We start from the raw sequence: 17,038 nt of genomic DNA, 5'->3' as shown, positions 1-17,038 counted from the left end.
AGGTAGCTTGTAATATGATTTAATTATAGTTTCAGGCACTACACTAAAAATCAATGACTGCGTTTACATGAGCTGAATAATCTGATAACTGCAGAAAATCAGATGTTGTCAGTAATCTGATCAACATGTTTACATGCACTTGGGTAATCAGATCATCTAAAACTCTGGGTCTACATGAATCAGACAGTAATCAGATTTCTCCTTTGCATCAGCCAGTAAACTCACAGAAGACGTCTGTCATGCCACAGCTGTTTTTTTAAACATAGCGACACTTCAATTGAAAATATGAACATACATGATCTAGAAGATGAAGAATATTTGAATCCTTCATTTCATCAAGCACGTGTTTGGTTTCAGTGCTTCTCCGAAAGTGTTTTGCTCGCTTATTTCCAGTACTGCCTTCTTTTGCTGAAAGAAGTCAGAGGAAGAGTTTGTATGCAGTTAGAAAACTGATTACTGAGCTAAATCGAGCTCACTTTAGCAGATTTCTTAGTCAGATTTGTAGACCTTACTCTGATAAAAGAAATCAAAGTGTGCTGTTTACATGACCATTTGAATAATCAGATGACTGCAGAAATCTGATTATGATCGGATTATTGGGCACATGTAAACACACTCGTTGTTGTTGTATTTCAGTTGATTCTGATAGTAAGTTAGCACAACAAAAATGAATGTGTACGTTGTGTTGAGATCAGTGAACTCAAAATTGTAAGGCAGTCCAGTTATTGAATATATTTTAATTAAAGCACCACTTTTTTGTTCTATTTTAAAGAATTACAGTTCTCTGTCCTTAAATAAGTCACCAATACTGCTGCTTAAAACCAGAGTTTGTAAGTAGAAGAGATATTTTCTCATTATTAGAGTTTGATGTAAATTTATTGTTTTGCATACAGTCTTTTTTCACCAAAAAACATACTTATGTTATTGTTATCAAAAACAGAGTCAGTCCTGCCAGGACAACATCTAAATGAAGCGTAAATATAATTATGGGAATATGTAATAAATTATATACTTGTGCAATTACATTCAAATTCTATAGCAAATTAGTAGTAATAACTTCTATAGCAAAATAGTAGTAATAACTTTTAACATGACTTATTTACTATACTGTATATTATTATTATGTCAACATGAAAAGCACTTTTGCCTTCTGAATAGATCCTCAGGATTTAGACAGGAAATCTTAAGGCTTCACTGTGGAAGTGAAAATGCTTTTCATCTTGTAATGGTTACATCCATAACCCCACGGCCACTTTAGGATCACCGTTTTAAGAGTGTTTGGATCTAGTAAAGAGCCCCGGATCCCTCCAGAAATTATGATGTAACCCATTCAGGATGGTGTTGGGTTTCAGGGTGCAGCTGACCCACTGGGGTCAACATCACTTCTAAGTTTCCAGAGTTTCACAGGACACCTGTGTGCCTGTGTCTGTGTGTGTGTGTCTGTCTGTGTGTGTGTGGATGTGCGAGTGTATGTGTGTGGTTGTGAGGGTGTGGGTGTGGGTGTTTGTCTTCACACTCTCCACTCCAGCCCAAACATTGATTCAGAACCAGCAGCGGACAGACTGCTTCAGTTCTCAGCAGACTGATTCAGCGTGGCTGATTCAACTGATTTCATTGACTCATGCCCTGTTCACTTTGCTTTGGTTTAGTTGCTTTGGCAAAATGGAAGAACTAGTTACTTGAGCTCAGTGTGTGTGAGAGAGAGAGAGAGAGAGAGAGAGAGAGAGAGAGAGAGAGAGAGAGAGAGAAAGAAAAAGAGAGAAAGAGAGAGCTGGTGATTGTGTTCAGCCTTTAATGCTGCCTTTCTCTCTCAGTTCTTTGTCTGTTTCTGTTTGTCTCTCTCGCTCTTCTTCCTGCTATCTCATTCTCTCTATCTCTTTATCGCTATTGCTCTTCTTCTCTCTGTTTCTTTCTTTTTCATCTTCGTCTCTTTGTCTGTATCACTCTTTCTGTCTCTCTAGCTCTCTCTCTGTCTCTTTGTCCCTGTTTCTCTCTCTCTCTCTCTCTCTCTCTCTCTCTCTCTATCTTCCACTCTTTCTCTCTCTATCTTTCTCTTTCCCTTACTCTCTCTCTTTATCTGTCTCTCTCTTTCTCTCCCTTTTTTCTTCTTCTTTGTAATAACTTTATTAACATGACCATCTAAAGTACAGTGTTGTCAAAGCTTATAAATTTCTGAACATACTTTATAGAATTAATAGCAGTTATAGAATGAATGATAGTAGTAAGGTAAATAAAAGATGACAACATGCATTAAATAATGAAAGTGATAATAGACAGTACATTTAACCTATTTACAGTGTTTTCTCTCTCTTTCTCTCTCTCTCCCTCTCCAGACCTCTGTTTTTTATCACGCGTAATTGTGAGTGCTTTAAGCATTTTTCCAGCTGCTGCTGCTGCATGCGGGCGTGCTTCAGAGACTCTTATATAATGGTGTTATTTGTCCTACTTCTTGCATTTCCACCTGTATCCGGAAGAAAACAGTCGCCAATGAAGTGCAAACTGTTCCTAATTGTTTCCTCTCTCGCCGGCATCCCTCTCATACGTTTAGTAGCGCTCACTGTGTCCAAAATGCAGCATTTGATCTCAGCAGTGTTTTTCATCCTGACCTGTCTGTAGAGGAAAGTCACTTTCTATGAATACTAATTGTGACGTGTTTCCTTGGACTTACAAAAGAATAGACAGCTTGCTGACTCGAAATTCACTCAGTAGAAGTCTTTGGGCAGTCATTGTTATATTGTTATATTTTTGTACAGATTTTGGGACATTCACTCTAAAGAAGTCCTGAATATTCGGCTGTAACTCCCATTAGGATGAACTAATTGGAACCAAAAAATTCACTACATACATTGACGTATGTGTAATTGATTGCATTACATGCGATGCTGGAAGTGATCTACGATCAGAGGTTAAACCTACAAAGAGGATAAACATCGCAAACGGCTGTTTGGTGCCTACCTCATCGCTCTGACACGGGGGCATCCCGGCTTGTTCGAAGCTCCATATAATGAGGAGCACATTGCAAGTTGTTTTGTTTAGATTGCTTCATTCTAGCAATAGTTATTACAGAATATTTGGGGCCTCTTTCGAGTGAATCTCCCTGTAGAACATCAATATCAATATCAATTCTTCTGTCAGTAAGGTTTGTAAATGAAGCTGTAATTTATTCTTTAAGAGACTGGATTCGATTTCAGAGGGAAGAATTTGTGCAGAGGTTAGGTTGAAAAACTAAACTAAAAAGCTACATTTTAAAAAGCAACAAAATAAATGCATCAAGTTAGCTGCTACTTACGGCGCTCCAGAGAGGCCATAAGTTTGTTACAACTTTCTGGAGTGTTATCTTGAGATAACAAGTTAACTGACTTGTTATCTTGAGATAACAAAAGTTGTTATCCTGAGATAACAAGTTAATTATCTTGTTATCTCAAGATGACAAAGCTGTTATCCTGCGCTCACAAGTTAATTATCTTGTGATCTCAAAATAAACAAGTTGTTATTTTGAGATCATAAAAGAATTAACTCTTTATCTCAAGATAACAGTCCAAAAAAAGTATAGCATCTGTAGCTGCTACTGTTATTAGTGATGTCATACAGTGTCAGAAACCTTATGAATCTGTTTGAGACTGATGAACAGCCCAACTCATACAACACAATTTGAGGAAAGTGTGTGATGATTTAAGCATGCAGTTAGCACAGTGCTAATTAGTAGGGTATAAGCTTCCATTAGTTGTTAGCTTTAGCGTTGTAGCTCCAGTGCAAAACTAAAGAAGCGAATATCAGACACCAAACATATTTTAACTGATTGATTACAGTTGTGGGAAAGGGAAAGTAGGTTAAATTAGATGGTTTGCTGGAGTATATTCACTTCAGAAAAAACAGCTGCAGTGAGTGGAATTCTATGAAAATCATGGAGTAAAGGACCGACTACCACACGGCCTTGAACGTGAACTGAGCCAGACTGTAGGCATAAATTTGGAACAAAGTGCAGTCGTTGGCCAGACACAAAAGTGTATCATCTTCACCCAGCGCTGACCATGCATTCATCAGGCTAGCAGGTTCATTAGTCTCTGTGCTGTGTGTGTGTGTGTGTGTGTTCGTTTTTGTACATTTTAGAAATAAATATGTACTGAAAATTAGGAAGATAGGGCTAACCTACAGGAGCAACAGACAGCTCTTGAGTTTGTAAAGTGTCTCTTACAAAAGCAGTTTTTTTAATGACACTGAATAAAACCACTGAAAGAAATAAAACCACTTCTTTTTGTTTATGTTTAGTCCAAATAGGACATGTGGGTGGGTGTGTGTGTGTGTGTGTGTGTGTGTATATATATATATATATATGAAGGTATATGTAGATAGATCTATTTAGCATATGGGATATGGGGCATTATTATTACATATAGATGCTTTGTCACTATTGGAATGAAACATTGATCTCCAAGATGTTAACTTGATCTGCAAGAGACGGCAAAGATCTCCTTAACTTATAACAGAAGTCATTGTAACAATGTAAGAAGATTTTTTTAATACATATGGGATCTTGTGTCCTGTCATGGTATTTATACAAACCTGTGTGTGTGTTTGGATCAGACTCTCCAAATTACAGACTTCTTGTCAGTCCGCAGCTTGAATTAGAGAGCAGGCCGGTGTGTCTGGAAATAGAAGGCGAGACTGAAAAGCAGCGGTTGTGTTTCTTCATTTATCTTGTGTGTGTGTGTGTGTGTGTGTGTGTGTGTGTGTGTGTGTGTGTGTGTGTGTGTGTGTGTGTGTGTTGTGTTTGGGCAGTGTGCCTTGGTATCTTCAGCCCAGCCTCTCTCTTTATTTAGAGCACAGAGTTCCGAAAATACTCGCCACCAAAGAGCAGGGCAACCAGGAAACCACAGCAGAGCTCATCCAGCATGTGTGTCACAGGGTGTATGTGTGTGTTTGGGTGGAGGGTGTCTGTGTGTGTGTGTTAAAGAGAGAAAGAGAAAGAATGTGTGGGCATTAGCGAAGTGTGCCACAGTGTGTATGTGTGTATCGGACTGTGTAGCGATGGTGTTAAAATCTATGTGTGTGAACTGTTTTTCTCCTCAGTGATGAATGTGTGTGGCACTGAATCACAGACTGTGAGGAGCTGAGTTTTTTCCCAATACCGAGCCTTTTTGTTACACATAGAAATTATTATAGACAGTTAATGTATGGTGTACTTTTATATGAGTTTATATTATTAAATTATTGCTCACTCGTAACTCATTTTGAAGTTCTGTGAAAAGGGCAGATTCTAAACGTTTAATCCATACTACATTTGTGTTTAATAACTATTTGCCCGTGTGTAGTTGAGGTTCAGGCTCTAAACAGATTAGCCTGCATTCCACTGAGGAGTGACCGCACCCAGGTGTGAAGTGTGAGGGAGTTTGACGTCCAGCTTCTACAGCAACTCGACTGCCAGTAAGAGAAGTAGAAAGATGTGATGCTGCTTTTCTGATCAGAGCTTGTGTCAGGGTGGGGGTTCTGAAGAAGGGGGCTCTGCGAGATCCATTATCGCACCTGTTCACGTATACATTTTTCCATTTTTCTCTACAGAAATGTTTTAACAAATATCCCGTGATAGGCCTGTTTCTGCCTGGCTTGATTTGTGGGAGGGTCCATGACTAAAAGTGGCCTGTTCTTACTAATGTTACTGTTTCTAATACTGATCCACAAGTCATACGCAGAATTCCCCAGTGTGATAAAGCTAGACAGCGGCCTCACATGTGCTCAGCATTACACATTATACACAGCAATCAGGAGAGCCATGACACGTGCAGTAGGTGGAGGTTTCTGGACCGAGGCAGTTCCACAGCCATGATGACGGATGGAGATGAGAGTTAGCGGTCAATTATGAGCATTATGAGCGAATGCCACTGAACGGACGAGAATCGCCATGATGTGAGATTACGCAACCTGCCGCGATCTGATAGGCCGGTGAGAATGATGTCATGGCAGCTGCCAAATAACCCAGTCCGGGCATTTTGTGAAAGCCAGGAGGTTGCATAATGCTTAACCCTTCGTGTCTGATTTGAATCAGTGAGATCATGAGCCTGGGGCTATTAGCCTAGCATGCCTTCCAAAAATATATATGGGTTTTTGTTAGTTATGGAAAAGTCTTAGTGGAATTACTTACCTGGGCAGTGCTTTTTCACATGAAGGAAAAGAGACAATAAACAGGCTGCCTACCTTGTAAAAAGGCTTATAAGGTGCTGGTTCCAAAAAAAATACAAATATAAAAAAAATTGGACAGCACTAGCATCATTTGTTCTCCTGCATCTGTAGCATACAGACTGTAAGCAGAGATGTTCACTTTAAAATTCATGAGCGTCAGAGTAAAAAGTGGGAATTAGGTCTCGAGTCTTTAGTAAAGAATTTTTGTTTAGTTTTGTGTTTAGCTGCAGCCATTTGGAGATATTAATTAAGATATTATTAATTAAATCATTTTGGCTTGTGTTTCTTTCTCAGGCTGCAGTTTCACAAGTTGTGAGTCATTTAAGGGTGAATCTGAGGCAAGACGCAAGTCAGTCCTCAACTCTGCCATGAAAACTATTTTTAGGTTTTCCTGTACTTATAATAGAAGCCAGTGGGCACCTGCATAAACAACTTCCCAAGCTTCTGTTATAAGTCTATTTTGATTCAACAGGTTTATTTGTATTCAACTGGTTTTATTTATATCATTGTCCGTGGTAGCTGGTTATATGCTCCCGGTTCCCTTAATACCGTTAAACATGTAGCAGATTATGTTAGTGTTGTCAGAGTTTTATTCTGGGGTTTTTTTTCATGTGAACTTGAGGTCTAGTTCTGTGTCCTTCATCCTCCCCTCTTTCTTTTCTTTATTTTCTCCCTCGTGCCCCCTCTTTCTCTCTGGATCAGCCTGACAGTGAGTTGATCCAGTGTTTCTATGCTCTTGTGTAAAGCCTCTATTGTTCATAAGGCTTTGGAGTCCTTTCACACTTCCCTGGCAAAGTGTAGAGAGCTGCAGGGTGGGGGTGTGGGGGGATTAGGCCGCAAACACACACACACACACACACACAAACAAGCATGTGTTCAATAATGGAGTTGCAAAGCTTAACAACTCTATGGCACTTGCCAGAGTGACACTGAGCAGCATCTATGATGACTGCCGAAGAAGGATTAATACAGATGAATGGATGGCAAGGAGAAGAGGAAACACATCACATCTCTCCTCTCCTCTCTGAAAGAAGATCTAGTCCAGTGGCTCTGCTCACTGTCCTGATGGCTCAGAGTTTCCTCTCCCTCAGCCGGACACGTGGAAAAATCAGCCTTCTCTCGTTCACTCAGCAGCACTGTGCTACTACTGCTGTCAACACCACAGTACAGACGAGAGAGAGGAGAGGAGAGTCGAAAAGGAGTGGAGGCGTGATGAATGAGTGACTGGATGCATAGAAGCAAAAAATAGATTATTGGGATGGATTAAGAGGGTTAATTGAATGGATGGTGGCTGGTTTGATCGATGGAGACAATCAGAGAATGGGTAGAATAGGAAAGCCGTGGAAAGTCAATGAATGGATTGGTAGGTAGATGGGTTGGTGGATGGATAGATGGATGAATGGAAAGATTGATGCAGAGAATCAAGAGATACAATAAAAATAATAGCTGGAATAGGGGAATGAAGGGTGAGTGGAAGCAGGGCAAGAAAGTTCTATAGACATGACACAGAGTAAAGGCCTCAGCATACTTCTTGCGAAACGAAATTCCTGATGCTTGCACGAAACCGAAAGCATCATTTTGCCTGTCACGAATAATCTACTAATTCAGGTGACGCTGTGACGTTTTATGATGAATCTCAATGACTACAGTAAAACAGTTATATTACAGTTTTAACTATGGCGATACAGTATACTACAGCAATTTAAGGTGAAGCTGACGAAGAGGGAGCCAACTTCAGCCTCATCCTCTTGTGAACCTAAATATAAGATAACCTATGTGTTTCGGTGCTTAGTACTAGTCAGTACTTCTGAATAATAGACTTAACGTCTTACATTTAGGAGGAATTCATTGTTTAACAAATACACGTTTAACAGTTAAATATTGGTGTCTCTGCCGAAGCGCTTAGCTTACTTCTTGAAAAACGAAGCTCCTCAAATTTTTCTGTCTTTGATTCATGGTATGCCTCTTTTTTACTGACCAGTCACAGGCTCTATTGCGTTGTTTTTTCGTCCGCGGAGTTCACCCAGCTGCCATGTGTGCACACGGCAAGCAAACCCTCCGCTCAACGTCTGCGGTTGTTCATTTTCTCCGCAATTACGTCATATTGTTCACTGAAGCCAGGAGAGTGTTGTCTCCGCAAGAAGTACACCGAGGCCTTTCGTCTCTTGTCATCCACGTTGCTGTGTGAATGATAGAGAAGATTGTATTGAAAGCATGTGCATTTGCTTATCTTCTGCAGATTTTTAGACTGGGCCATCACTTCAAGCCTTCCAAAAAAACCTGTGGAGCACAGAACAAGTAACTAGTGTTTCATTTAATAACAGCATAAATCAAATAATTAATTAAATAAAGTGTACAGTGTTTTGTCCAAAAATTCAGACATAAAACAGATATCATAAGAATGAATCACATGGAGTGTAATGATTACAGAAACACCTAGAGAGGAGCAGAAGTGTCTGTCGCGCCACTTACCTGCTCTGAAGCAGTGATTAGATAAATAGTCAATTAAGTGGGTTAAACAAGTAGATGATGTATGCAAAGATGACTAGAAAATCCAAGAACAGACACAGACTGGGTAGAAGAGGGGGTGAATGAATTAATGGATGGATAGGTAGATGGATGGTTGGATGAATACATGGACAGAAACAGAAAATACAGAATAAACTAAAGAAAGCAAAGAATACACAGAGATAAGTAGGTAAAACAGAAGCGAAGTACAGAGAAATACAAAGAATGGAAACAGAGCAGGCAGATTAAATAGACGGAATAGATAGATGAATAGAAGATGAGGAAATTAGTGGAAAAAATGGATGGATGGACAGAAACAACCATTTGTATGTGAGCCCACACTTCATTGCACACTGGTTAATAGATAAACATGGAGAGAGCAGTGGATGTTGCTAATGATTGGCTAAACAGACATTGTGTGTGTGTGTTTTTCTTTTGCTTGTGAGTGAGCGTTGTTGGTGAAACACCCACCACCACCACCCCTCCACTGAGAATTGGGAGTGGCCCTGCGCTGTCTCATCTGGTTCTGCTTAATGCTAACAAACACACAGAGTGTTATGGAGTAGAGCAGGGCTGCAATAAAGCAGAGCGGGGAGGGTCTCTCACCTCTTTAAACACACACAAACACACACAGTCCAGCACAATACAGGGCAGCCTTGTTGGGATTTTAGAAAAGTGGGGAGAAATATTCATCATTAGGTTCTGTGAGGGCTGTACCAATGCAACACAGTGTATTGTATATCATATTGAATCGTATTACATAATTGTGTCATAACTAGTTTTTTTGTATTATGAATGTAACTTGTGGGCATTATGTTAGCTTGAGGCTAATATATTAGTTTATGGTGATAACAGCACAGTATTATTTGTCAATGTTAAAATGCTCCATTAAACTGAAAACAAAAACTGTAACTTATTACCTAAGGCGCATTTTCAGCCAGTGCTCATTTCTGCAGTGTCTAAAAATATATCATATTGAACCACAGCTGTGTTGTATTAATCAAATTCAGAATTTTGTGAGTACACTCCCTAGTACCTACAGGAGCAGGTGGAAAGCAGCGCAGGAGATGAGAGATAAAGAGAAGAGAGGAAAGGAGGACAGGAGAGGACAGATAAAGAGAAGAGATGAAAGGAGGACAGGAGAGAAGAGATAAAGAGAAAGAAGAAGAAGGAAAAGGTGGGGAGGAGAGATAAAGGGGAGAGAGGAAAGGAGGACAGGAGAGGACAGATAAAGAGAAGAGATGAAAGGAGGACAGGAGAGGACAGATAAAGAGAAGAGATGAAAGGAGGACAGGAGAGGAGAGATAAAGAGAAAGAAGAAGAAGGCAAAGGTGGGGAGGAGAGATAAAGGGGAGAGAGGAAAGGAGGAACTCGAGAGGAGGGATGACGAGAAGAGAGGAAAGGAAAACAGGAGAGTGAAGAAAGAGAGACAAGAATACGTAAAACGAGGAAAAGAGAGAAGGGATAAAGGGGTGAGGAAAGGAAGACAGAAGAGTAGAGTTGAGAGGAGAGATAAACAGAAGACAGATAAAGATAAGACAGGAAGATAAGAAAAGAGAAGAACAGAAGATAGGAGATGAAAACAGAAAGAAGGACAGTAGATGGGAAGTTAAAAAAGAGAAAAGAAGAAGAGACAGAATAGGAGACCTGAAGAGAAGGAACAGAAGAGAGAGGATAAAAAATGAAGGAGAGATGTAGATAAAGAGAAAAATGAAGCAAGATAAAGATTCGAATGAGAGGAGGGGTAATAGAGGGCAGGAAAGGAGTTATGTAGAAAGAAGAGGAGCAATATGAAGATAGGATAGGAAGAGAGGAAAGGAGGAGAGATAATGAGACAAGGAGAGAAAAGGAGGATGGAGACTTAAGAACGGGAGAAAAAGAGAAGAGAAAAAGGAGAGGAGCTGAGAGTAAAGTTAAGGTGTGGTGTTGAAACACTGTCTGATGTAAGGCCTCATATTTCTTCCTCACATTTTCCATAGAATTGACATCCTATTCCATTTAATGTGATCACACAGTGTGAGAATCAGACAGAGAGACGCGGCAGGTCTGAGGTCTGGAGTGTGAAAGTGTGAAGTGTGAAGGTGTGAGCGTGTGTGCGTCCACATACACATCCATTTGTTTGTGTATACAAAATTGTGCCAACTAGCTCAGTTTTGGAAACTGTATGTTTGATTCACGGTCAGAACCTGGCCAAGCTCTAATGACCACACACACACATTCCTCGGGCCATTAGCTCAGAGGCTCCAGGGACCCAGATCACATCTCACAAATGACCTGGAAAAAATGAGCAACTTCCACTGAAAACATACAGAGAGAGAGAGAGAGAGAGACTTTCACAACATATCAATAACGCTCTTACTCCCTCTGTCTTGTGTTTGCTTCACTGATCTCTGTTTCTCTGTCCAAAACACACACATACACATACTCACTAACGCTCTGCCCTCAATTGGGCTGTGATCAGCCTCTTAGCTAGTGTCCTTCAGATGTTTACAGCCTGCTCTACAGCCATCAGGCATCAAACATAATCACAATAAAACAAAAGCAGTGGTATGCTTGTTTATGCTGGCACCTGTTTAGTTAAACAGTCTCCAGCTTTAGAGGGCACAGCTCAGTGGCTAATAGCCTCATTAAGTGCCGCTAACCACCAGAGAGCCAAGCAGGACACGGAAGATTTGGAAAGAGCAGCTAGCTGTGTCATTGCTTATTTCCAGTATTTAAATCTGATGTGGTGTGTTTTCAGAGCTGCCTTCACAATCCCAAGAGATGCTGTAAACTCCCAATGATGTTTTGGTTTGTCACATTCAGATTAGGCGTATAAAGAGAAATAAATAGTAACGGTCTCTCTCTCTCTCTCTCTCTCTCTCTCTCTCTCTCTCTCTCTCTCTCTCTCTCTGTCTCTCTCTCTCTCTCTCTCTCTCTCTCTCTCTCTGTCTCTCTGTCTCTCTCTCTCTCTCTCTCTGTCTCTCTGTCTCTCTCTCTCTCTCTCTCTCTCTCTGTCTCTCTCTCTCTCTCTCTCTCTCTCTCTGTCTCTCTCTCTCTCTCTCTCTCTCTCTCTGTCTCTCTGTCTCTCTGTCTCTCTCTCTCTCTCTCTCTCTGTCTCTCTCTCTCTCTCTCTCTGTCTCTCTCTCTCTGTCTCTCTCTCTCTCTCTCTCTCTCTCACTCTCTCTCTCTCTCTCTCTGTCTCTCTCTCTCTCTCTCTCTGTCTCTCTGTCTCTCTCTCTCTCTCTCTCTGTCTCTCTCTCTCTCTCTCTGTCTCTCTCTCTCTCTCTCTCTCACTCACGCACAAAAACACATTGTTATTTTTTATACAATGTCAGCACATAGGGCCATTCATATGTCATCTATATGTATTTTATTAAAGAATGTATGTAATAAGAATGTTTTACACCAAACCCTAACTTCAGAAACCAAAAAGATTTTTTTTTTCCTTTTAGTTAAAATGACCATGTAGATTTTCTTCCAAAAATGCACCAAAACAAACAGACATGTATTAAGTAATGTTATAGTGATGCCACAAAACTACATAATAGTTTACAATTATAATTAAGCTATTAAGTACTGCAATGATTCAGAATCAGTCCTAATTTGGTTTGCCTCCACAGTCTGCCGTCATACTTGGTAATAATATCCTTAATAACTTCCTTCCGTGACAAAGAGCCAAAATTGCCATCTACCAGATCTGATTTATCGCGTTTCCAAAGCCTCAGGATTGGACCGTTTCCACAGTGTTCCATTACAGTCTTCGCTTTGACTGACTTTTTGTGCCAAGTTTGGGAGTCAAACCAGCTCCAGGGGCCAAAAGGTCTACCATTCCGGACATCCTTTATTTCTCCACTTCAGTTCACCTCCTCTTTAGTGTGAGCACAGCCACTAACTTTTCATTTCCTCTAGAGAACTCCTCATTTACCCTACCTAACTATTCACTTATCCTATTTGACTCTTCATTAACCTTATCTCATTCTTAATGAGCCTTAATTAATCTATCTCCTTTGCCCTACCTAAATTTTCATTTACCCAAGCCATCTTCTCATTTACCCTAGCTAAATTTTCATTTACCCAAGCCATCTTCTCCTTTGCCCTACCTAAATTTTCATTTACCCAAGCCATCTTCTCATTTACCCTAGCTAAATTTTCATTTACCCAAGCCATCTTCTCATTTACCCTAGCTAAATTTTCATTTACCCAAGCCATCTTCTCATTTACCCTAGCTAAATTTTCATTTACCCAAGCCATCTTCTCATTTACCCTAGCTAAATTTTCATTTACCCAAGCCATCTTCTCATTTACCCTAGCTAAATTTTCATTTACCCAAGCCATCTTCTCATTTACCCTAGCTAAATTTTCATTTACCCAAGTCATCTTCTCATTTACCCTAGCTAAATTTTCATTTACCCAATCTATTTCCTCATTTACCCTAGCTAAATTTTCATTTACCCAAGCCATCTTCTCATTTACCCTACCTAAATTTTCATTTACCCAATCTATTTCCTCATTTACCCTACCTAAATTTTCATTTACCCAATCTATTTCCTCATTTACCCTACCTAAATTTTCATTTACCCAATCTATTTCCTCATTTACCCTAGCTAAATTTTCATTTACCCAAGCCATCTTCTCATTTACCCTACCTAAATTTTCATTTACCCAATCTATTTCCTCATTTACCCTACCTAAATTTTCATTTACCCAATCTATTTCCTCATTTACCCTACCTAAATTTTCATTTACCCAATCTATTTCCTCATTTACCCTAGCTAAATTTTCATTTACCCAAGCCATCTTCTCATTTGCCCTACCTAAATTTTCATTTACCCAATCTATTTCCTCATTTACCCTACCTAAATTTTCATTTACCCAATCTATTTCCTCATTTACCCTACCTAAATTTTCATTTACCCAATCTATTTCCTCATTTACCCTACCTAAATTTTCATTTACCCAATCTATTTCCTCATTTACCCTACCTAAATTTTCATTTACCCAATCTATTTCCTCATTTACCCTACCTAAATCTTCATTTACCCAATCTATTTCCTCATTTACCCTACCTAAATTTTCATTTACCCAATCTATTTCCTCATTTACCCTACCTAAATTTTCATTTACCCAATCTATTTCCTCATTTACCCTACCTAAATTTTCATTTACCCAATCTATTTCCTCATTTACCCTAGCTAAATTTTCATTTACCCAAGCCATCTTCTCATTTGCCCTACCTAAATTTTCATTTACCCAATCTATTTCCTCATTTACCCTACCTAAATTTTCATTTACCCAAGCCATCTTCTCATTTGCCCTATCTAAATTTTCATTTACCCAAGCCATCTTCTCATTTACCCTAGCTAAATTTTCATTTACCCAAGCCATCTTCTCATTTACCCTAGCTAAATTTTCATTTACCCAAGCCATCTTCTCATTTACCCTAGCTAAATTTTCATTTTCCCAAGCAATCTTCTCATTTGCCCTACCTAAATTTTCATTTACCCAAGCCATCTTCTCATTTACCCTAGCTAAATTTTCATTTACCCAAGCCATCTTCTCATTTACCCTACCTAAATTTTCATTTACCCAAGCCATCTTCTCATTTACCCTAGCTAAATTTTCATTTACCCAAGCCATCTTCTCATTTACCCTACCTAAATTTTCATTTACCCAAGCCATCTTCTCATTTACCCTACCTAAATTTTCATTTACCCAATCTATTTCCTCATTTACCCTAGCTAAATTTTCATTTACCCAAGCCATCTTCTCATTTACCCTAGCTAAATTTTCATTTTCCCAAGCCATCTTCTCATTTACCCTACCTAAATTTTCATTTACCCAAGCCATCTTCTCATTTACCCTAGCTAAATTTTCATTTACCCAAGCCATCTTCTCATTTACCCTACCTAAATTTTCATTTACCCAAGCCATCTTCTCATTTACCCTACCTAAATTTTCATTTACCCAATCTATTTCCTCATTTACCCTAGCTAAATTTTCATTTACCCAAGCCATCTTCTCATTTACCCTAGCTAAATTTTCATTTACCCAAGCCATCTTCTCATTTACCCTACCTAAATTTTCATTTACCCAAGCCATCTTCTCATTTACCCTAGCTAAATTTTCATTTTCCCAAGCCATCTTCTCATTTACCCTACCTAAATTTTCATTTACCCAAGCCATCTTCTCATTTACCCTAGCTAAATTTTCATTTACCCAAGCCATCTTCTCATTTACCCTAGCTAAATTTTCATTTACCCAAGCCATCTTCTCATTTACCCTACCTAAATTTTCATTTACCCAATCTATTTCCTCATTTACCCTAGCTAAATTTTCATTTACCCAAGCCATCTTCTCATTTACCCTAGCTAAATTTTCATTTTCCCAAGCCATCTTCTCATTTACCCTACCTAAATTTTCATTTACCCAAGCCATCTTCTCATTTACCCTAGCTAAATTTTCATTTACCCAAGCCATCTTCTCATTTACCCTACCTAAATTTTCATTTACCCAAGCCATCTTCTCATTTACCCTACCTAAATTTTCATTTACCCAATCTATTTCCTCATTTACCCTAGCTAAATTTTCATTTACCCAAGCCATCTTCTCATTTACCCTACCTAAATTTTCATTTACCCAAGCCATCTTCTCATTTACCCTACCTAAATTTTCATTTACCCAAGCCATCTTCTCAATGAAGCTAAATCTTCATTTCCTTCATAGATTTCATCATGGAGTCATGATAATTCCAGTAGCACATGAAGGCAGTAAAATACTTGCCTACACTTTATCCCGAGATAGATTCTCCCCAGTAGTGAACAGTTTTAGCTAGGTGTGCAACAGTCACAATGACTAATTAATTTCTTGAAAAAGGAAGACATTAAAAGATGATTTAATGCTGTCCTTCCTGGGATCTTTCTCTTTAGTTTTTATTGACTCAATAAAAGTGATTCGGCACATTTGCTTAAAATGAATGTCCTCCAAATGAGGTGTCCTTGTAGTGTTTACTAGTAGGATATCTATAGATGTATTATGTTTCATACCTTAAGTGGTCAGAAAATTTGACCAGTGTCTCAAGATATTTAGTAATTCTGTTACTGAATTTCCTGGAATTGGAGGCTGTATTCTGTCATTTTCACCTTTGCTTTGGTTCTTCTAGATGACAACTAGAGACTACGAGACTGGCTATTATAGATGGCTGTTCAGAAAGCCAGGAGTTGATCTGCCCTACTTAGCCTATGAGAGCCTCCTTGGACAGAGCAGAGCTCTCTCAATTTTACACAACACTGCCTCAGTGATATACTGTGTTTTGCCTTATTACTCAGCTTTCACTAAGGCTGTGATACGCTTATCATCATCTAGCACCTAGCTTCCACAAAGGGGAGTAGCACAGATAACGCAAACACTTGGCTCTCTCCTCAGGTCTGATAGGAAGGATGTGGGTCAGCAAGTTGGGAAACATAATGACCTAATGTGTCTGTGTGAGTTATGTGTTATTTTTAAGAAAGTGTTTTCACCCCTGATTCTCTCTCATCTGTTTCAGAGTAAAGAGCAGCACGTTCAGGCCTTAAATCAAAGCAACAAAGTCTTCCTCTACTGTGCCTTCCTGGACTACAGGTGGGTCCAACAAACCTACAAATGTAATGGTGTTTTAAATGTGTTCTGCACATTCAACGTAATTAAGTGCTGTGTGTTCACCATTTTGATCGACTCTTTGGAAACTTTTGAAGGTTGAGATGGCTGTAACTGTTGTAAATTATTTGCAGGACACTTTACGTTGTGCAATTCAAGTGAAATTTGGTTTCAAGCAGCTAAAGTTGCATGGCAGTTTCACTGTGTAAAGCCAGTCTGATAAATAATAAATTAACCAACAGAAATGTTCCAGAAGTACTTCAAATAAAATCTTGTTACATTAACCTGCTTTAAAATTTTAGAAAGGTTTTCCTTCTCGGTTATCCTTCTCTTACAAAGGCCTTTACACACCAAACAGCGGTTATTCTTGTGATTTATTCAGACGACTATAAATTAATTAGGTTACATGATGTAGATGCAGTTTTTCAGATGGCAAAAATGTGTTTCTTTTTTCACCCTCTGTTTGATTTTTGACAACATGAAAACTGACCAGTCAGTTGTCGTCTCTGACTTTGGCATGGCGATAACCAAGATTACTGATCGGCAGTGTCCCAACATTTGGAACTTTTTCTCAAACATCTTAAGGACCAGAATCTCCAGACAAGCTCAAATAGCTCTTAAACTGGGATAGAAAAGTCTGAGTTATATGTGGAGTTGTCAGCATCCTAACAAAGCAATTAAGCTCTCCGCGTTACTTTCACTTTTCCAAAAACTAAGGTAAGACATTTTGCCTTTTGAG

The 17,038-nt window shown here is 39.1% G+C and overlaps 1 protein-coding gene across 2 annotated transcripts in view; it reads left to right on the top strand.

Moving 5' to 3' along the window:
• The window catches only part of adgrd1 (adhesion G protein-coupled receptor D1), a 98,078-nt gene that overhangs the window by 54,391 nt on the left and 26,649 nt on the right, over positions 1 to 17,038 (top strand). For both annotated transcript variants that reach the window (XM_037536083.1, XM_037536082.1), the window contains exon 14: positions 16,211 to 16,284. In XM_037536083.1, the coding sequence (XP_037391980.1) occupies positions 16,211 to 16,284 (74 nt within the window). The remainder of the gene's footprint in view (positions 1 to 16,210; positions 16,285 to 17,038) is intronic.

Source organism: Pygocentrus nattereri, chromosome 29 (genome assembly GCF_015220715.1).
Source record: "Pygocentrus nattereri isolate fPygNat1 chromosome 29, fPygNat1.pri, whole genome shotgun sequence".
NCBI lineage: Eukaryota > Metazoa > Chordata > Actinopteri > Characiformes > Serrasalmidae > Pygocentrus > Pygocentrus nattereri.
This window is presented reverse-complemented; position numbering and strand designations above follow the sequence as displayed.